We start from the raw sequence: 22,855 nt of genomic DNA, 5'->3' as shown, positions 1-22,855 counted from the left end.
GGATTTTAATACGAAATGATTGACATAAAAAACATACACTTTTTCTAAGATAATGGTAAAATTGTATACTTAACTTTAAAGGTTGAGAAATTAAGATGCATATGACAAGGCTGCAGATCGAATCATAGGTACATTGTACATGTACATGTGTCAGATATAATTTGTTCGACCTCAATGGACTTTTTTTTAAAGTTTTGAGTACTCGATGCCATAGCTTCTTATCCTTACTCTAAAAAGGCAGTTTGTGCAAATATTAAAACTGAATGAGAACAGAATCATATCCCCCATGTTAATGCTGGTGTTTGCCTTAAAATATTCCAAACAAAAATAGGAGGGCAGAATAATTTTACCAAGCAACTGTAAGAATGTTAGAATAAGTAATATATGGCAATGAATGGGTTGAAAAGAAATATTCTGTCCAACAAAATACAGGGACATAACAAAAAAAACAAGCCTGACACCTGTTGAAAAATAAACATTTAAAGGCAAAAAAAAACTCTTCGGGCCAGTGCATGCCCCGGCCATGAGAACAAATTCAAAAAGACCTCCCAATCATGATTAACAAATGATACCAGTCACACTTGATTAACAGCAGATATTCAACAAGTAAAATTTGAATATTATTATGCAGGTAGGTTATTTTATTTAAATTTGAAAATAACCAATGACACACTGATCAAACAAAAAAATCATGAATTTCTGGATTCTTTATGAAAATGAAACTTTTTTCAGTAAAATGTTAATGGTTTACAATACACAAACACAAGAAGAGGCAAAGTAGGCCAATCTATTAATTTATATATTGAACTCACACTTGTGAAATTATAGTTATACAAACACCCAAGATGCGGATTCCGAATTTAAACCAAAAAAGGGGGAGGCGTGCGTGCCCACACACTAATCAACGTTTAGAGGGCTACACGTAAACATATAATAATGACCTGAATAATTCTGAATTGTTTCCCTTCAAATGATAAAGCAAGCAATACGAGCATATTTGTTTATTCGCTCAATCATATTATTACATAAATCGCCGGTGAAAACAAAATATACACATAGTTTTTCCGTCAGCGGATCCGACTATTACATGGTCTTTCAAACGCTTTTTTCTTGCAATACATGGCGATTATGTTACTACACGTTAAATAAATTGAAAAGTGCAGGTACAAGAGCTATACCAACCCACTAAATTCTGGTACTGGTAGAAAGGCTATATTCCATATTTTTCAAAAAGTGCTGCTACTAGTTATAAAGCGTTCGTGTAACAGAAATTTCACAACCCGAAGTGCCAAAAAGTCAATAAAGCGATAACATTCTCCATGTTTTATTGTTTTTTATTTACAAAACATCTAATAAAAAACTAGTAGCAGCATTTTTCAAGTAAAACAAGTTATGCCGATTACAGGGAGCCCAAAATCAGCGCGATCCGATTTCATCTTCAACCTGCACTTTTGACTTTTTTGGAAAATGTCGTTACTTTCAGTTTGAAGTCACGTGACACTAGTGTATTTATATTTTTCTATAAATAAAAGTTTGGAATGTAAATCAGAATAGACCCTTTTCCCTCCGTTTACTCCTTTGACGTGTATTTTGGCTTTTAGACACTGAAAAATAGCTCTGAGTTCAATATGATGTTTCTTGTGTATAAAAATGGGAAATTTTGTGAAAAGGCCTTAACATCGCTGCGAATTCAACTGTACTGCAAAACAATCTCTAACATCTTACAAAATATTTAACAATGCAGCACACAAAAAACGTAAAGAATGAATGTAAAAAAACATACATCAATCCACTATATTAGTGTTTTGTGTTACACAGCTCATGATAATCAGTGACTCTTAATTTAACATCTAAATTTAACACAAGTTATGTACATATTCTATCATTTTAAATTTAAGTTGTTGGCATGACACAGGTTATGTTCTTCCCATATATTTTATAATTGTATAATACTAAACCCCTTACGGGAGAAATTGTGCTTGATATTCATATGATGAAGACATAATCTTTCAATCAGTGTAATTGAGGTCTGGAACTGGCTTGTCAGTAACTGATTGTAGTTCTTTTTAAATTGATGTATTATCGTCATTTTGTTTAGTTATTTTGTAACCATTTCTGATACCGGACTCTTGTTTTTTTCTACATTGGCTATAGGCATACTGAGGGGGAGGTTGAGATCTCAGAAAGCATGTTTAACCAGGACGCATTTTTGCGTCTGTTCTAAGTCAGGAGCGTCTGGCTTATGTTAGTCTTGTATGATTTATAGTTTTAATTCTTATGTATAATTCGGAGTTTAGTATGACGTCCATTATAACTGAACTAGTAACATATTTGTTTAGGGGCCAGCTGAAGGACTCCTCCGGGTGCGGGAGTTGCTCGCTGCATTGAAGACCCATTGGTGGCTTTCGGTTGGTGTCTGCTCTATTGCCGGGTTGTTGTTTCGTTGACACATTCCCAATTTCCATTCTCAATTTCATCCTATATACCACGTTAAAGATGATATATACCTTTTTGCGTTTTGTCATATATATTATAATAATATATAATAATACCCTATAGACGCAGACAGCTGCCAAGACTGGTGGTAAATAAAACAGAATTTCAATTTGAACGTTTAGTCGTGGTGTTAACCAGTAAGAAATAGGTTAAAGATCCGAAGTGGTAATTCAAAACATATAAGTCGAAATATTTGAAAAAATAAGAACCGAAAACACACACTACTGTTCAAACGAAACAATTTCATCACAGTTTCATCATGTTCCGTGCATACATATCACAAAATCACTTTTGATGTATGCATGTATAGCTGTCTGCTATATCAAACCATGCAAAATATTTTATGTGAATATACTATTTGTATATGATTTGTTTACGAGCTACTCTCCAACAATTGTTTACAATAGCAAAATTGTGTATATTTTGTCTTCATAGAATAATATGATTGTACAACATGTTTGATGAAGTTCTGATATGAATGCATCTTTTTCAATTTCCTTCCATTGGATACAAATAAACGCTCTAGTTTTATTACACCTTTTCGTATATAATTAGGGTGATATGTTGATCTTATTTTGTCAGTTATCATGTACAATAAACTCATCATAGATACCAGAATTAAAACTAACATATTTTAATATCTTAATGAAATGTTGATGCTAAATGATCAAAATATTTCATGGGTATACATTCTGTGCGTTTAATTAAAACAAAAACCGGTGAACATATTTTTTTTATTCTTTAATGGCTAATTTAGACATAAAAGCAGTGAAGGTGAATCCTTTATATCTTCAAAATCTTCCCAGGAAACAATTCACGGATGTTTTCCCGTATGCAGTGACCTTTACTGCGAGACCTGTCGTTGTAATTTTGTTCACTGCACAGCGTAAGTGCAGAAAGGCAAGGGGAACATAAACGCACGTGCTATAAATGGTAAATAGAAATAACAGATTCTTACAGAAAAAATTAATGCAAAAAATTAATTAACCACTGTTAAGACATAATATAATAAACAAACGGAAACGCATGGAAAATTTACATTAAACAAAACAAATGCCAGGGCCCTTTCCAGACACTAACTATCATACTTTACACGCTCTCTGTAATCCTTGTTTATCAATGTCACGATCTGAAAAACTTCGGCAACCAACTCGAACATTGATTAGTTAGCTTCAATAACAACAATTTGTAGATAATACATTATAGATATGTTATAAATATAAAAAAAAGATACAAAACTAATGTTATAATATATGCATGCATTTGTTCAATAGTTTCTTTAAAACTAAAAAAATCAAGCTACTCTTATATAATCCTCATATGATCTTAAAGTATATGTTTATCAAAATCAGCTTCCACCAATACTTTCATTCTGCAGTCAAACTTATCTAATTTCATATACAAAAATGAAATTGACTTCTTGATTTAAAACAAGTTAAACAAAACAAGGAACATGCTTTTTTAATAGGAATAATAATTACCGTTATATGAAAGTGATTTTTAGAGTAAACTTGTCTGTACCTTTTTACTCATCCTCATCACTTGACAAAATATTAATCAAAACATATAAAAAAAGCTAGCGAATCTTTAACTCCTTCAACTCTGAAACCTTAAATGTAAATTACAACAAGTGGTGATGGGATGATAATGTTGATTGCTAGCATATTCTTGCTACTACCGCAATCACACGAGTCCACGATCGCGCTACGATCCGTAAAAAAATGAAAATTTTGACGATCGTAGTGCGATCGTGCAGATCGCATTAAGTTCGTAGTACAGTCGTGTTGCGGTCTTTAAGATTGTGATGAGCGTGGCCAACTTTGAACATGTTTAAAACAATCATGGTGCGGTCGTGGCTTATTGTTAGGTCGTAGTAACAGCCTAGTGAGATCGCAGTAAGGTTGTGGCAAGATCGCAAAGGTCGCTTTACCATCGTAGCGACAGCGTAGCGAAAGCCCAGTTCTAATCGGGGATATTGCGCTTCGATCTCTCAGCGGCTCTACTATGACCTCACTACTACCAACACGTTCTTACCGCGACCCAAAAACGTTTCCACGAAGACTATACCACATTTATACCAGGCTTATATCACGCTGTTGAAGACATAATACGATTTAAGTACGCCCATGTCGTCTTCCTCACGCTGTTCACGTTCATACTACGATCATCATGCTCATTGTCATTGTCATTTTAACTTGACGTACCAGCAATAAGTTGTGATTCAGGTTGGATTGGTCGTACCGACATATATCTTCTGGATCAAGATTCCCTATAGTTTGTGTCATTTTGGTCTCTTGTGGAAAGTTGTCTCATTGGCAATCATACCACATCTTCTTTTTTATATTATATTATTTTTCTATGATACTTGTTGTATTCTTGCCTTCCATTTTTGCATATGTGCTTTGTATAAATGCCTTGTGAGCTACCATTTTAAATATTTGTTTGGTTTTATAGTGATTATAACACAATTTTGACTGCTGTATCCCTATTTGTGACATTTTTACCCTTATGACAGTTTGTTTTGTTATCACATCGTTGTCAGTATTATTGACTTTGATGCGATTGTCATACAAGTGAATGGTTTGGCTAGCTATAAAACCAAATCATATTTATCATTTTTTACATAAGAAAATGGATTTACCAAGTCAGACACATGACAGTAGTTTTCCATTCGTTTGATGTGTTTGAGCTTTTGATTTTTCTATTTGATAATGGACTTTTCGTTTTGAATTTTTTTTACCTCGGAGATCAGTATTTTTGTGATTTTAAATCATATATTTCAGCTATAAACCGTAAGTACTAATCAGTAGATAGTGAAAAATATAGCTTGTAGCTTATCAAGGAATGCAATGTAGATACCATATAAACGAAGACATCTGTCAAAACCGATGATATATAAAGTTGACGTTTAATTTTAACGATTAATCATGTTGTTATCCAGTAAGAAATTTGTTCAATCTACAAAATGGACATTCAAAACTCATAAGTCGATATAACTGATACAATAAGAACCATAAAACACACATTGTTATACAAATGAAACCATTCCATCTCTGTTGTATCATGTTCCGTGCACATACATTACATATCACTTTTGATGTATGCATGCGTAGCTGCATGATATCCCATACCATGCCAAATAGGTTACTATTTGTATATGAATGTTTTATAATCTTCTCTCCACCTTTTATTTACAATAGCAAAATTGTATATAGTTAGCCCTCATAGAATAGTTAGATTTTAAATGTCCACACAATATGTTTTAACTAGTTCTGATATGCATGCCTATATTTAATTTTCCTTCAATTGCATACAATTGAACGATTTTGTTTTACTTTACCTTGACTCATAGAATAAGGGTCATACTTTGATTCTATTTTTTCATTTATATGACAATATATCAATATCTAAATGGAATGTTGATGCTAAATGATCAAAATATTTCAATGACTAACTTTATGTTAAATCTTTAGACTGTAGCAGCAATCCATGCATTCATGGACAATGCAACAATGGTCTCTCTGGATACACGTGTTCATGTTTACAGGGAATCACTGGTTCTAACTGTAATACAGGTACGATACCACACACATACACGTACACAAAAATACAAAATGTATTTACTTTGGGAATTAAATATCATTCACAAATAGACTTCTATAATACTAAAATAACGAGGTCCAATTTGACAGCTGTCATCTAGTAAAAACGACAAATCAAAGAATTCAACTTTATATATAGCTAATATAAGACAATGGTGTAGATAAAAAATTACACCACTCCAGACCCTTTTGTTTTCCACATAATTAATATTGCCAATAATTAACAAGTTCTGGGTCGAATCCGATATCGATATCAATACTGTATTTAGGATTTTACTATATATACTGGTCATAATCACAGGGTTGACACTACTAAATTTAATCACTGTCAAATTGATCCCTATTGTAGTATTTTAATCAGTAAGACTTTCTAAGATTACAATACGAATACTAAAAATCTGAACTTAAAAAAGGCGTATAGGTACAGTTTTCAATTTGTTAGCGGGCATGACGTTAAACAGCGAATCAAATAATTCAACTTTATTTATAACTAATATAGGACAATAATGTTGATTAAAAATACTTTATTCCAGGACCTTTTGTTTTCCAAATAATTAATATTACCAATAATTGATAATGTCCAGGTCGAAGGGTTCACAAAATAAGAGTTTGAAAGCAGAGAAAACTGTGTATCTTATAATCGGCATGACTTAATCAGATGACAATATCAATACTTCAATAAGACTTACGCATAGTTATATACTTTAATTCAGTCACGGACCCGCGATATCACGGGTGTTTTCTAGTGTAACTAAAACTACTGTGTGTGTCGGAATCAATTTTTGGACGAAACCAGTCTTTTAATCAATTTCAAGACATGCGCTTTTAGTCAATTCAGTGCTATTCAAATATTTGGTTATGGTAGAGGTGATCAATTCATACCTGCTCACTTTTGTCAGAGCGGATAAGAACGACTATTATTTACCCGAATAACGGTTATACAAAGATTAGAATGATGTACTAACTATGCAGACAGCGTTTTGTCGGTCCAAGTTCGTTGTCATTATTTAAGATAAAATAGAGAAGGATACCTTGGAATATTTCTTTATTTCAATATTCTATAAATATCATAATCCAAGGTTAATTCAAAAACGAAAATGGCAAATATGGCAAAATAAAGAGCTTAAACACACCAAACGTATAGACTGTTATATCCCTGACTTAGAACAGGCATTTTTCTCATGTAAATAAAGACAAATCAAATCTAAATGTATAGAAAGCTAAACCTCTCCCTGGTATGTCGGTCGCATGTAATTCATTATAGATACAATAATTTCTGAGCAACACACTTAAAGGTAAAAATGTCTGAAACTTTGGTACAGAAGTCAATATTTATTCACATTTAATTTTATTGGTTTTTACTATATTTCAGCAATAGACCGTAAGTACTAATTTGTAGACGAAAAAAGATTTAAGTTTCTACTGATTAGTTATGTAGAATCAGTAACAAAATACTGACAATTGTGTATTTATAATACTTTATCTATTTTTGTTAAGGGTGTAAAGGTTATGTCTTGGATAATTCATACGCAGAAATCAGTCTTACTTATAAATGACAGAGAGTGACAAGAAGCGTGAAGAAGGGACAATAAGTGCCAAGAAACCACAAGAATCGCCAAGAAGCGAAATAAAGAGAATAGAAGCGTCAAAAAGCGAATATTAGATTTTCTTGACGCTAAATCATTATTCGTGTCGCGTCGGAACACTTCTTGTCGCTTGTTGTCGCTAATTATTGATACCTGCAGAAAATAGTTCTACCGTCATTAGTTGGAGTTCGAGTTGTTTACTATACAAAAATAAATATATGATTCCATCATATGCAATGTTCTCCATTAAAAGGGGTATTTCATTAACATTTTCCAAAGATGAGATTCATAAGGTTTTTTCGTTTATCATATAGATTAGACCGTTGATTCTCTTGTTTGAATGCTTTCCAGATAACATTTTTTGTGTCCTTTATAAATTGATAGAGGAAAACCCACAAGGAAGTTATTAAAATATGAGTTCCAACTGTTGAATATAAAATCATCCCTTCGTAACTTTCACAGACGCCATCATCAGTTCGTTGACCGTTATGGAATATTCGTTTCACATATGATAGGGGATAAGTTGCATATGTCGTAACTACATTTCTTTACCTTTTAACGAATGAGTAACACGACGGGTGCCACATGTGGAGCAGGAGCTTCTTTCACTTCCGGAGCAAGCTAAATCACCGCAAGTTTGTGGTGGAATTCGTGTTGTTTAGTCCTAATTTTTCTATGTTGTGTTTTGTGTACAATTGTTAATCTGTTTGTCTTTTACCTTTTTGCATCGGCATTATCAGTTTATATTCCATTTACGAAATTTAATTTACCTCTGGTTATTTCACCTCTCCTTTGTTTACATGACTGCTAGTTTTAAAAACTTATTTTATAACTTTCCTCTGTCCTTTAGCATATTTATGTTTTTTAGTGTAGCTTAATTTATTATGATTTATTTTTAGACTGCGATCCAAATCTTTGTTTACACAACGGAGTTTGTCATAATTCCTTTTCTGGATATTCGTGTACTTGCCAACAAGGATACATCGGACAACAATGTCAACAAAGTATGTAGAAATCATCAACAAGTTCTGTATAATTATTAAACAACAAACCATTTAATTTGAATACAGAACTGAAGGAAAACTCAAAAGGGGTCAATCTATTATACATTTATTTCCCGAGCCTGAGGAAGATATTAAGATTTGTTCACCCAAGAATATTCATATTTCACGAGGGGTCTTTCCTAGGGAAATATGATAGTTCGAGGGTCAGCAAATCTTCCTATCTCCCGGCGACAACGGAAATATACGTTTTTTTTCTACTGCCCATGCTTTGTTTACTACCTGAACATACAAAATTTTTTCTCTTATTCGCTTGTTTTTATAACTTAATGCTACATACACAATGATAACAAGAAAGAATCAAAACTTAGTTATTAGTCTTTTTGTTTTAACGTCTGAAATTTTGAACACGAAAATAAGTTTTGCTATCGTTATTTAATAAAAAATTCAAAACGTTGTGTACTTTAACCGCGCGTTACCTCGCACGATGTAATCCCGAAATTTCAGAGGGGAATAAGATACTCAGAGGATAATATGATACTCAGAGGGGATTAGGGAGATTTGTTCAATGACTCGTGGGATAGTATCAACAAATCAATTATCGATTGAACTATCAATATGTATAGACAATGGAATTATAGAAAACAAACGATCGACTTTAAAGACAAAACGAATGATTAGAATACAACTGTCATATTTCTGAATTGTTACAGAAAATTTCCGAAGAACGCAAACTTTCCTCGTGTATCACAGATGTTTAAAACAGCTCCTTCTTATTGACAAAATTATGTGAGCAGATCAAAAAGTCATAATTTATAAATGATATATTGATTGTTAAAATTTAAGCGCGACTTGCGTGCTACATAACGATTGCGTGTCGTTCACGATAAACAGATATACCGAATCTTGAGCTATACATGAAATCACTGCAGCATTGTGAAATAAATGTTACTTTCATCTTTAAGTGGAGATTTTTGTTATTTCCGATTCCCCAGAATCATTATCAAAAGTTTTTGAGGATTTTTAGCTCCAACTTGGTATAAAGCCTATGGGATATTATCTATATTCATCAATACGATATTGAGAATGTTTGCTTTTGTTGTTTAGAATGTTTACCAGACATTCAAAATCCTCTGGTTCTATCCCTGTAATGTCTTTGCCCGCTTACTAGGTATAAGAACATATGGTGCCAATGAGACAACTATCGATTCAAGTCACAACTTGTAAAAGTAAACCATTAAAGGTTAAAGTACCGTCGTAAACACGGAGCCTTGGCGCACACCGAACAGCAAATCCTACTTTTCTTTTCATAATTCTATAACGTATAGTTAAGAGGCTGTCCAAGGAAAACTCAGGCAATGGTTGGCACATCATGGGACTCAGATTTCAATGAAACTTTACATGAGGTCTATTTAAGACATGAAATGAAAAAAAAAAATGTCTGCGGAAAAAAATGTGCACGGTTGCCATGGCAACACGAACATCATCATTTTGGCCTTAGAAACAGCCAAGAAAAACTGATTTTTACTACGTTTTCAATTCAACATTTCTTCTTAATCACAATTTAAAGAGCTTAACTATATTGATACAAGATAATATCCACCTTAGTGTACCTATTCCATAAATTACTTGTTATAATCAATATATTGACAAAGGAAAAAAAACACCTAATAAGGACATCCAAAACACCAATTGTTCATTTTGCCAAAATCGGCCATTTTTGAAGTCTTCTGGAATTCCATCCATGGTAAATATTGGAAATTTACCATATAGAGCTAACAGATTATCATATTCTTTAATAAAAAGAACAAAAAATTTGGTGGGATCACATTCCTGTAAGGCTAAAAAAATCGGAACAGCATACCCCTCTCAGCTCAAAAAACTGCTTCAAACTGTATTATTGCCAGATCAAACTTCTACACATGCATGCATATTTTTCTTTTAATAAAGTCAAATCTCATTATTCTTAATAAAAGGGGTATCAGTAACTAAAAAAATAATAACTGCTTTCCTGTTTAATATATTTTAACATTGGTGCAGCCTCAATTTCTCCATGGATAATATAAGATCACGATGCAAGATGATCATGTATTTAAATTACACACAAACTCACAAATAAGCAAATAGTGATGGCAATGATTTATTTTTATTCCAATAGATCAATCTAATATTTAAATAAGGTTCAACATGTTCAAGATAAGTTGAAAGAACACAATATTGCAAAAATTACAGAATAAATTAGGCAAGGAAAGTATCCGTGAACTTCACATTTATACCCGTTTCTAAGACCAATCCCAACAAATTCTATTTTCGTCAGCAATAATTATTGTCTGTACATTTACTACAAATTTTTAAACTAAGAATTTAACCATGACCTCCTTAAACTTGCAGACAGGTGCAAGTATTTATTCCATGTTTCTTGTCTTTCAATTTACAACAATAAAAGTCTAAATGGTACCATAGTGCACAAGAAAACTTCCATTCAAAAAACTAATTTCTGAAATATTTTTATTTTTATCATGTTTAGTAATTGAAACCTTGACCTTTTATTAAAACAAGCAAAGTAAGTGTAAATTATAGGGTTTGACAGGAATATAAACTGTTGAAAACAATTTTTAACACCTTTACCCCTATCCGCCATCCCCAATAGTCTGGTAGCACCTCAGCTAAAACCCTAATGCATTGCTATAATTCATGCAAATACATATATAATATATATATATTAGAATTTTGTGTCATGGACTTTTAAATCTTGAACCATGATGGCTATATGTACATAAAAATTATGAAGCAGAAACAAACTGTAAATCTAAAGGAATATCACAAAAGGTTGGTCAAAACATTGCAATAAATATTTTAGTTCCAGCATAAAAGAAAAAGAGTGCACACACTGAAATGTCTCGCCTTCTTTACTAATTATTGTTATTATGTTGATATTCCTAAGTATAAAGCTTTAATACAACGTCACATGAACTTAACATAAACCATGATAGCTAAACAAAGACCAATGAACCATGAAAATGAGGTCAAGATCAGATGAGCCATGCCAGACAGACATGTACAGCTAACAATGCTTCCATACAACAAATATAGTTAACCTATTACTTATAGTTTAAGAAATATAGACCTAAACACAAAAACTTAATACTGTGCAATGAACCGTAAAATTGAGGTCATGTTCAAATTAAACCTGCGGGACTGACATATAGATCAGAATATATTTACATACACCAAATATAGTTGACCTTTGGCATAAAATATAAGTTAAAAAGACCAAAACTTAAAAACTTAACTATAACCACTGAACCATGAAAATAAGGTCAAGGTCAGATGACACCTGCCAGTTGGACATGTACACCTTACAGTCCTTCCATACACCAAATATACTAGCCCTATTGCTTATAGTATCTGAGATATGGACTTGACCACCAAAACTTAACCTTGTTCACTGATCCAAGAAATGAGGTTGAGGTCAAGTGAAAACTGTCTGACGGGCATGAGGACCTTGCAAGGTATGCACATACCAAATATAGTTATCCTATTACTTATAATATTAAAGAGAGAATTCAACATTACAAAAATTCTGAACTTTTTTTTCAAGTGGTCACTGAACCAAGAAAATGAGATCAAGGGCATTGGACATGTGACTGACAGAAACTTTGTGACATGAGGCATCTACAATGTATATACAAAGAATGAAGCCTCCTTGTCGTTCACCTTCCAAAATATTTCGAGCTTTTTGCAACAAAAGTTGCAGGCTCGACAAAAATCATTGACAAATTGAATGAATTAGTGCAAGTTCATTTTCCTGACGAGTAATTTCTATAATAGCATCATTTAGTTCATCATCAGATTCCTCTTTAGGAATTTTTCCAGATTGATTGACAAATCTGGAAAATAAACCCTGTACTTGTTGTGAGCTCAGCCATTCTTCTGGCAAAAAAAGCCTATTCCCATTTTCATCCCTGACTGCTCTTATTTTTTTGGAAGCCTCTGTTGGAGTATATTTTCGGCCAGTTTGTTCACCTTCCATAAATAAATTAAGTAAATAGTCTTTTACAGCTATGCTAAATCTCTTATTCATTCTTCTTCCTTTCAATGACCATCCTGAATGTAGTGAACATTGTGTTTTAGACTGTGGTGTCTGATCATCAGTTGCTTTTGAAAAAACACTTGTCATTGACTCTTTTATGTTAGTGCATTTACTACTCCAAAAAGTTTTTACTCGATCAGCATGCCTGATCTTATGATTTCCAATGTCCTGGTGAATGTTATATTCATGTAGACTAACAAATGTAAGACCACATTCACCACAAGTATAGTCATCAGTCTGCAAAAGAAAAAAAAATACATTTGTATAAAAGAAGTGAAAAAACAGCAGAATTGAATCACTCTATCATGCATACATGTATACTTTGAACGAATTTGTGGGTATTTAAACTTAAGTAATTTCAATTATCTCCCCTGAAAAAAATCAGACCAGAAATATCCTCCTTCATGCACATCTTCAGGTTGTGTACAACTGGGTAAAGTCTCATCAATTTTATTCTTTTTAGGAGTAATTGCGCTAACAAGACTTGTTGCCATTTATTGCTAGATGTATATTTAACTAAGTAAAGTCAATTATCTCCCTTAAAATAGTTCCATCCTTAAATATTTTCCTTTGTCCACATCCTTAGGTTGTGTACTACAACTGTTTGAAGTTACATCAATACTAAGGAAGAGTTGCACTTATGAGATGTGATGGACAGACAGATGGAGGGACGACAGGGTGATTCCTATATATATCCCTGAAAACTTGTTTATTTGGGGGTATAAAGACACTAACAACACAGGACACTAATAAAACCTAAACAAACATTAGACCTTTGGTTTTCCTGTTTGAATGGTTTAACACTAGTAATTTTGGGGCCCTTTATAACATGTTGTTCGGTGTGGGCCAAAGCTTTGTGTTGAAGGCTGTACATTGACCTATAATGGTTTACTTTTTTAAATTGTTATTTGGATGGAGAGTTGTCTCATTGACACTCACATCACATCTTCTTATATCTATGAACAATATTGTCAAAGTCTAGAAAGATTGGTCCATCCTTAATTTCTTTTGCAAGATGAAAGGATAGTGATGTTAACCACAAAAGAATATACATTGTATTTCTCTAATTTTTGTGCTATTTTCACATTTCCTGACCGGTGTGAGAAAAATATTTCTCCTCACTAGTGAAAAATCTGTTCACGGCAAATGATTAGTCGAAATTTGATTATGACGTCAAAATGTTTTGTTTTCTTCTCCATTTTCCTATTGTGACGTCATGAAAAAAGGCAACCTTGCCTGATGACATCGCATATAAAGAACACAATTTTCTGAAAATCTTTGAAAAAGAACGATAAAAAGCATTAGAGAAACAGATTCCGACACTATAACTCCTGTATAACGATATTTCTCCACTCTCACCAGTTAAATTTTATTATTTAAAGGGCTCGGCAAGCCTTGCGCTTTAAATAATAAAATTTAACTGTCTCGAGTGAAGAATTATCATAGTACACTTGTTTTAGTGTAAGAATCTATATGTATCTGTTACCTCATTCATCTGTTCATGACTAGCAGCATTTTCCTCTGTGTTCTCCTCATTTATTTCCTCTATATTGTCTTCAACATCTCCTGTTTCATTTCTTTCCTGTAAAAATATACTAATCATAAACACATATTTCCAATATTGTTATCTAAAATTGATATAGGTGATAACAGTTAAGAAAGTAAATTTTACATTTAACTCAGTTTTAAACATGTAAAATTTACCTTAGTAAGTTAAAGGATCTTTGAGCAAACTTTGGACTTTTAAAGCTTATATATTATTACTTAGTTCAACATTCATGTAAAATGTACATTTGAGGAGTCCAAAAGGGAGATGAACTTAAAACATACAAACTTGCTGCATTTTGTAAAAACCTTTTCTAATTCAGTCTGTTGTTTTCGTGTGTTCATTTTTATTTTGTATACGTTATAATAAGGTTGTTGTTTTCCTGGCTTGAAAAAGATTTTTACTGGCCATTTTGGGGTCCTTTACAGCTGATTTGATAAAAATCCTAGCTTACTTTACCTACATTGTGTATTAAATGGAGAGTTGTCTCATTGGCATTCATACCACATCTTCTTATTCATTTATTCATATTGTATCATAAAAATAAGAAAAAAAATGAAAACCTTTTCATTATTTGTTTCACTGTGCTTCCTCTTAAGGCTCTTTCTTGGTCTTATTTTACTCTTTCCTATTCTGGTAACTTTTGGCATTTCCAGTATCTACAATATAGTCAAGCAAAAATATTAATAATACAAACAAGTTGTAGTAATTTTAAAGTTATAACATTGTACACTTCTTATTCAATATGAATTCATTAGTGTTCTTTGACAAAAAGGAAAAAAAAATTGTGCTTCCTTTTACATCCACTCTAAAATTAGGATCAGGTTTTTTTTCTTTAAAATTCAAATTTTTTTGTGAATTTATTTCAAGGGTAAAAAATAACAGGCATGACAGTGTAATACCATGTTAAACTTGAACATGTTTCTAGAAAAGGAGAAGACCTAGGGCAAAAAATTATAACTATATTTTGTTGTTATACAATTTTTTACTTGGGCCTTTCAATTTACCATCAACCTTGCCAATTGTATAAATTTGATATTAAAAAAAAGTTATTTACATTTGAACTTGGTACATTTTTATTTGTCAAAGGATTAGTTTGGTTAGAAAAACACACTTTGTCAGAATGTTTATTGATTAAAAGGGCTTTTCCTGCATGTCTAAACCTAAAATAATACTATACACTTGGCTTGTTTTAAATTTCTACTCACCTTAAGATTTGTTTCATCTTGTTTTCCATTTGACATCTTCTTCAAATCCCTAGATGAAATGAAGACACCTATGCCAACATCATAAGCTTGCCACATTCTAAGACCTCCAATCTCAAAGCTGAAATTGTTGTACATATTTATATTTGGTATGGAACATTTTTTCATAGTCTGTGCACTAAAATCAACTTCAGCAACATACACATGTGTGTTCATGATACCACTATAACTTTCAAGGGCTCTTTTCAACTCTTCTGCAGTTGTAATATTGTTACCTTCATTTCCAAACCGTTTTGCATGTATCTTCATTGGAGCAGTTCTTCTGTCGCAAATATCCTTACCGCTTTGAGCTTCACTGAAATCGTACCGAGAAATGTTTAATCCTGTTCTTTGAGAAATTTCTGGAATAGCAGCCATCAGTGGTCCACAGTGATAACAGGAGGCATTATCACTACGAAAATATACTGTATCTTTAGTTTCATCTTTGCTTTTTATGCAGTTTAATAAGCTCTCAATTATTGAAGCAACAGCATACCATCCTTGGGGGATACTGTCAAACAAATGTACATAACAGTCAGTATTGATTTTCATATCAATACCTCTGGATAATACAACACTTACATGCCAGTTAATTCCCTTTTTACCATAAAAATCAGTTTGCTTTTCACGGTCAAACCATGGAAGAAATTTCATGGCCCAATCCATAACTATAAAAATTTCATTTGGAAGAAGATTCTCAAGAACCAAATGTTTTGCCTGTTCTTGACTGACTGTTCTCAATACATGTTGCTTCCACTGAAACACTTTTTCCTTGCAGCTTTGGAAGTCATGCAGATATTCAGTTTTCATTTCTTCTGATGGAAATGTTCCATCTATAACAATCTGCTCTAGGTCATCAATTACAGAGCTCATATCTGTACACAGTTCACAACATTCGTCATGTGTATGATCACATTTCTCTTGTAAATCTTTTACGTTTGAATCACTAAGAGCATAATGCATGCAATGATCAGCTACTTTTGATGATTTTTCAACATGCCATCTGTAATCGCAAGACAAATACCGCTTTGAAGCTCGTAATCTTCGTTGAATGTCCTGCAAGATAAAAAAAAGTATTCATATCATCCCTTATACATGTATAACATGCTTTATATTCATATGAAAATTATACAACTGTAAAATGCATTAGAAATATGACATGCTGCATGGTGAGTCATTGGTGATTACAAACTGACAATTGCACTGTAAAAAAATTACTCTACATTCATACATAGTTTCATCCTTCTATTATTATGTTCAAACAATTACATGTATAAAGTTATGATTTGGGCAAACATGTAATTTTTCCAGAATTTCATATATATGTAGATGTAATCTCATACGAGTTCTTTGATCTTGAAACTGTCCGTGAAGATAGATCATGGACTTTCAAAGCATACCGTATGCAAGTTACAAGATTGTAAATACCTATACATCTGATATTTATATTTTCATTGCAAATTTTGATATTTTTTCCGTATGAGGTTTAAATATTCTTTTAGCGCATTCATAACTGCTAGAAAACTTTGAGAATTGGTCAGCTACTGTCCACATGAAAACAAGTTCTACAAAGTAAATTTCCTTTATGGTGGGCAAACGAGTTATATGGATCTTACTAAGACATATGGTAGGACAAATTATAGGGCATCTGTATCCAAAAATATTGAATAAAATACCTTGAAATCATGAACTTCATTTTGAGTGAAATCCTCCATGTTGTCTGTCAAACTGATTAGCTTGTCAAAAGATGTTATACCATCTGCTGTTGTATTGTCTAAACCACTAAGGCTTTTACGCTGACTTGCTGAACACTGCTTCAAAATGTTGTACAGGCTTGATCTTCCCAACGGTTCAAAGTTTGATTCTGAACAATATGCTTTGTAAGATGAAATTATTCGACTGCCTATTACTGTTCTAACAACATCAGGTATATGTATTTTTTGTCCAGTAGATAGTTTAAGGATCCTTTCTCCAAATGCAACATCTTGGACATATTGTGGCTGAGATACAAAACTTACAAAATGCTGAACTTTTTCGATGGGAAGTTTGGCAGTCATATTATGGTCTTGATCTAGCAATTCTGTTTCTTTGACCTTTCCATATTTTCTCGCAGCTTCTATCTTGTGTTTTGTCAAACCAGGTATTGCGGTCAATAAAGCCTCTTTAGAATATTTACTTGCAAATAGAGATAAAATTTGACGTTTAAGATATGGAGAATCTGCTTCTTGGTATGCAGCAATCATAGACGGAAGATAATTATCAGGACAATCAAGGTTAACTGTCTTGTTCTTTTGGACAATACTCTTAAATAAGGTGTCTGACTGGTTTGGGGCAATCAGCTGTAAAGTTCCTAATACCAAGTCATCAGCTTTTTTCAAGTAATAACTTTGTGTTCTTTTTGACGCTGATTCCCAAGGTATTGTAAGCTGAGATCTGAAATATAAGAAGAAACTTATATACATGTAAATAGAGAGATAACAAGCAAAACTAGAAGGCCCAAGAATTCAATTTTTGTTAAAATCAAAATTAGTTTAATTTTGGACCCTTTGGACCTTAATGTAGACCAATTTTAAAACGGGACCAAAAATTAAGAATCTACATACACAGTTAGATTTGGCATATCAAAGAACCCCAATTATTCAATTTTTGATGAAATCAAACAAAGTTCAATTTTGGACCCCGATTTGGACCAACTTGAAAACTGGGCCAATAATAAGAAATCTAAGTACATTTTTAGATTCAGCATATCAAAGAACCCCAAGGATTCATTTTTTGTTAAAATCAAACTAAGTTTAATTTTGGACCCTTTGGACCTTAATGTAGACCAATTTGAAAACGGGACCAAAAATTAAGAATCTACATACACAGTTAGATTCGGCATATCAAAGAACCCCAATTATTCAATTTTTGATGAAATCAAACAAAGTTTAATTTTGGACCCTTTGGGCCCTTTATTCCTAAACTGTTGGGACCAAAACTCCCAAAATCAATACCAACCTTCCTTTTGTGGTCATAAACATTATGTTTAAATTTCATTGATTTCTATTTACTTAAACTAAAGTTATTGTGCAAAAACCAAGAAAATGCTTATTTGGGCCCTTTTTGGCCCCTACTTCCTAAAATGTTGGGACCAAAACTCCCAAAATCAATCCCAACCTTCCTTTTGTGGTCATAAACCTTGTGTTAAAATTTCATAGATTTCTATTCACTTTTACTAAAGTTAGAGTGCGAAAACTAAAAGTATTTGGACGACGGACGACGACGCCGACGCCAACGTGATAGCAATATACGACGAAAAATTTTTCAAATTTTGCGGTCGTATAAAAATTGTTTTTAAACATCATTCTTCTGTTATTTTCAAGCATATACTATTGACAACAAGAATGTGTCCAAAGTACACGGATGCCCCACTCGCATTATCATTTTCCATGTTCAATGGATAGTGGAATTGGGTAAAAAAAACTTATTCGGCCTTAACAGTAAAACGATCAACCACAAGGGAACATGTGTACTAAGTTTCAAGTTGATTGGACTTTTAACTTCATCAAAAACTACCTTGACCAAAAACTTTAACCTGAAACTCACACTTTTAATTTCTATGTTCAGTGGACCATGAAAATGGGGTCAAAAGATTAATTTTGTTTTTAATTAAGAAAGATCATATCACATGGAACATATTAATCTTTTGCATTTTGAAATTAATTAATGCCCATTGAAATTGGTAAAAAGATTTGTACCGTTTTATTTTCAATTGAAGATTTCTTGCTGTTGTGCAATACTGTGCTGATGCGCATTACTGAGTTTTGTTTTCAGACCATTTTTGACACCGAACCTCTTGGTAAAATTTCATAAAGATTTATTTATAAATACTTAAGTTATTGTCTAGAAACCAAATGTCTATTGACCATGCTGACAATGACACTAACATGATAGACTGACAGCAATATAATGTTACAAATACATTTTTTGTGCAGTCATGTAAAACCAGATGCTCCACAGAGCGCAGCTTTATTTTGACCAGAGGTTGAACCCTGAATGGTTGGGGCAAGTATGGACACAACATTTAAGCTTGATACAGCTCTGAATTTGGATTGTGATTTTAAATAGTTTACACAACATACAATGTAGGTTTCTGACACAGAGTGCATGTGGTCAAAGAACTTCAACTTAAAAAACTTAAAAATCTTTAATTGGACATTTACCTTTTATGGTCCAATATCCAAAATCTAAATACATTGTTAGATTCAGCATATCATAGAACCCTAAGAATTTAATTTTTGATGAAACCAAATAATGTTCAATTTAAACCTTTTTGGCCCCTTATTTCTACATGTACACTGTTGGGACCAAAAATCAATCCCAACCTTCCTTTTCATAGATTTTTATTTTCTTTTACTAAAGATAGAATGCGAAAACCAAATGTCTTCAGAAGACAACCACTACGACGACGCCTACCTGATACCAATGTACGACCAAAATTTTTTCAAAAAATAACATTACCTCAATAGTGGAAAAGAGCCATCAGAAACAAGTTTGATAACAGCATTGACTTTCTCTAAGCCAGACATTTCAGGTTCCCATTCTTCATGGCTGCTCACCGTGGCAGTACTTTGAGTTGGAAAGAAATAAGCTGAAAATAAATACATGTATATGAATATTTTATTCTGTTGGGTATTTTACCAGTTATTTCTTCAATAAATATTAATCAGGGGCGGATTCATTTTAAAAAGGGGGTTCCCAACCAAGGACAAAGGGGGAGAGGGGGTTCCAACTGTATGTCCCCATTTAAATGCATTGATCGCCCCAAAAAAGGGGGGTTCCAACCCCAACAACCCTCCCCCTGGATCCTCCAATATTAATAGAGGCTCTATAAAGCCTGAATTGCGTACCTGGAAAAATTAGAAATCTCATGACCCTTTCATTTACCCAAGAGTGAAACAAAAAGTTTTTAATTATCTGTTATGATTTACACTGCAAATTAATGAAATTATATAATTAGCTAGAAATTGCAAAAAAGTATTTTTTTTCCTTTTTTAAAGACAACAGCTCTTATACATACCGGTAGATTAATATACATGGTCTTTTCCATATTGGCCATGGTATCATTCAGTGACCCACACAACACCCCGAGACTTTAGTTGAGTGCCAATATAGGTCGAGGGATGATACCCAGGCTGTTATGGAAAAGGCCCTGTATTACATGTAATCGCTTTATCATATAATTCCGATAAATTGTTTCAATAGTATTTTTGTGAGTAATTCAGGGAAGAGAGGTAACAATTTAAAATCAGAGAGATATTTAAAAAATAAATGTTGACTAAAAATAACAATAACAGATTCTTTTTTAAACAATTTGGTAGCCCTTTAAAGGACTGTTTGGTCTCTTGGTATTTTCATCTCCGGGAAATGTATCATACTGTGCTATTTGGACCATAATCATTTATTCATTCTGTCCCCAAACTTTCTCATTAACAAGCTTTTTGGTTTTCTGTATTACAAAATGTACTTAATTTACTAACATGCACAATCAGAAGTCTGACTGCAGCTGGCAAGGGTGAAATGTTCCTCTTTTTCTGTGGCATATTCATAATTTTTGGTACTTGTATTGTTGTTGCAAGAATCATCCTTATCATCTTCGAATTCATGGTAAATATCTGTTGAAAAAATATATATATAATATATAGTTTAAATTTAAAATTAAAAATCAAGAAAAAGCCTGGCATTAAAATTATTCATGAAGAAAGTGAATGATAAAAAAGTTTCTTAAAAAACACCAAAACAATTCATAAAATAAAAGTATCATGCTGCAGATATTAAAAAAATAAGTGAAAGGAGCATTAGCAAAGCGTGGCCAAAGTTTAATCTAATTATTCAAAATTTATTGTAGAGTTAATAACTTCTAGTCCGAACTTTAAATTCAGATTAAAAATCTTATCATCATTAGGGACGTGTGCACTAGGTTTTAAATTAGTGAGACTTTTACTTCATAACAAACTTCCTTTACTAAATAATTCAAACTTATCCGGGATAGGCGGACAAACTGACAGACGGATGCAAGAACCAGAAAATATAGATGATAACGCAGCTTTGCTTTTTGTATTTCAAGATTTGAACTTCGAGTTGACTTCAATTTCGAATCTAAGTTTTACGTAAGATTGCATAAATTTACAGATCCACTGAATACCAGAAATTATGGCATAGACCATAAGCTTTTCTTAAAGCTTTTCATAAATTTACAGGTTCACTATATATGTTCACTGGATAACTGAAATTATATACATGTAGAGTAGACAACAATTTATATAAATCATACCTAAATTTGCAAGTTCTATTGATTCTGTATCATCACCATATGTGTTATATATACGAATAACGTCTTGCTATCAGCCTGTTTCAAAAACATACTATTCAAATCAAATAATTAGTACAATCGTTTCTATTACAGTTACAACCTCGACGACGCAGTCTAGTAAGTACACAGTAATCTATCATGTCTTGTTCGAAATTAAAACTTTTGTTATTTGGTTTGAAAAATTATATATTTTCTTCAATGCTTTTTAATTCTAAGATATAAACACAGGGACATCTTGTCAAAGTAAGAACAGTTCGAAAACAATTTCATCCTTCATGATCATGTATTTTATTACTAAAGATTCGTTTATTAACACTCCGTAGTATCTACAGATATAGTTAGCTGAACTGAATGCATCCAAAAACTTTCACGAACAAATTTATGATGTCATAGAACGGCCATCGACTATGAGTAAAACACACATCGCAACAAAAGCTATTAACAAAAATACTAAATTGTGACTGATCATCAGAGAGATGTAATTTAAAAGATATGAACTAGTCTGCATCCGCTGGATAAGGAAGTTGAGGACCGTTTCCGCAGAGGACATTAATGAAAACAAATAAAAATGAGTCCCTACCATCACTTGTTTCCAGACACGGTTACGGTTACGGTTTTAGATTAGAACCATTTGACATCTTACTGATGGAGGACATTAGTTTTCAGGAATAATTATATAACATTTGTTTATTTTTGGTAATGTTGTACCCTTTTCGGCTTGCCTATATATATATAGTATATGGCCTTCCAAATACTGTTTCGATTTCTTTTATAACTGAGGAGACATTATTTGTCGATATCTTTCCACGTCATGTTTGCAAAATACCATCTTTTCTGCAATTTAATTATTTGTATTTGTTATTAGATAAATGACTTAACCGTTTTGCTTGATTTGGCTATTCGTATTTTTTGGACAATATTCATGGTAGTCAGCA

General features: G+C 32.6%; 2 protein-coding genes and 1 long non-coding RNA gene across 4 annotated transcripts in view; 1 reads left to right on the top strand and 2 right to left on the bottom strand.

The window, feature by feature from the left end:
- LOC143057664 (uncharacterized) overlaps positions 1-22,855 on the bottom strand; it is a 90,801-nt gene that overhangs the window by 19,500 nt on the left and 48,446 nt on the right. The window lies entirely within an intron of this gene.
- LOC143057662 (uncharacterized) overlaps positions 1-22,855 on the top strand; it is a 31,204-nt gene that overhangs the window by 7,972 nt on the left and 377 nt on the right. Inside the window, exons 2-3 of one of the 2 annotated variants that reach the window (XM_076231019.1) lie at positions 5,970-6,071; positions 8,584-8,688. In XM_076231019.1, coding sequence (XP_076087134.1) covers positions 5,970-6,071; positions 8,584-8,688 — 207 coding nt within the window. Of the gene's footprint in view, positions 1-5,969; positions 6,072-7,466; positions 7,480-8,583; positions 8,692-22,855 lie in introns of those variants that run through there. The other variant, XR_012972779.1, reaches the window with a different exon arrangement.
- LOC143057353 (uncharacterized) lies at positions 12,419-22,844 on the bottom strand. Its single transcript, XM_076230656.1, has 9 exons — positions 22,836-22,844; positions 21,882-21,948; positions 21,088-21,222; positions 20,069-20,198; positions 17,245-18,001; positions 15,533-16,624; positions 14,888-14,983; positions 14,265-14,360; positions 12,419-13,015 (listed from the first exon to the last, which is right to left on the bottom strand). Exons 1-9 carry the CDS (start codon positions 22,842-22,844, stop codon positions 12,455-12,457), a joined length of 2,943 nt encoding a protein of 980 aa, XP_076086771.1. The 3' UTR covers positions 12,419-12,454.

This window comes from Mytilus galloprovincialis, chromosome 13, assembly GCF_965363235.1.
Source record: "Mytilus galloprovincialis chromosome 13, xbMytGall1.hap1.1, whole genome shotgun sequence".
Classification (NCBI taxonomy): domain Eukaryota; kingdom Metazoa; phylum Mollusca; class Bivalvia; order Mytilida; family Mytilidae; genus Mytilus; species Mytilus galloprovincialis.
This window is presented reverse-complemented; position numbering and strand designations above follow the sequence as displayed.

Bases quoted from the DNA above. Each gene is read 5' to 3' on its own strand.
- LOC143057353 (XM_076230656.1), bottom strand. The intron at 21,223-21,881 runs GTATGATTTATA...TTTTTTCAACAG, and splicing joins AATAGAACTTGCAAATTTAG to ATATTTACCATGAATTCGAA. The intron at 16,625-17,244 runs GTATTTTATTCA...TTTATCTTGCAG, and splicing joins ATGAAGTTCATGATTTCAAG to GACATTCAACGAAGATTACG.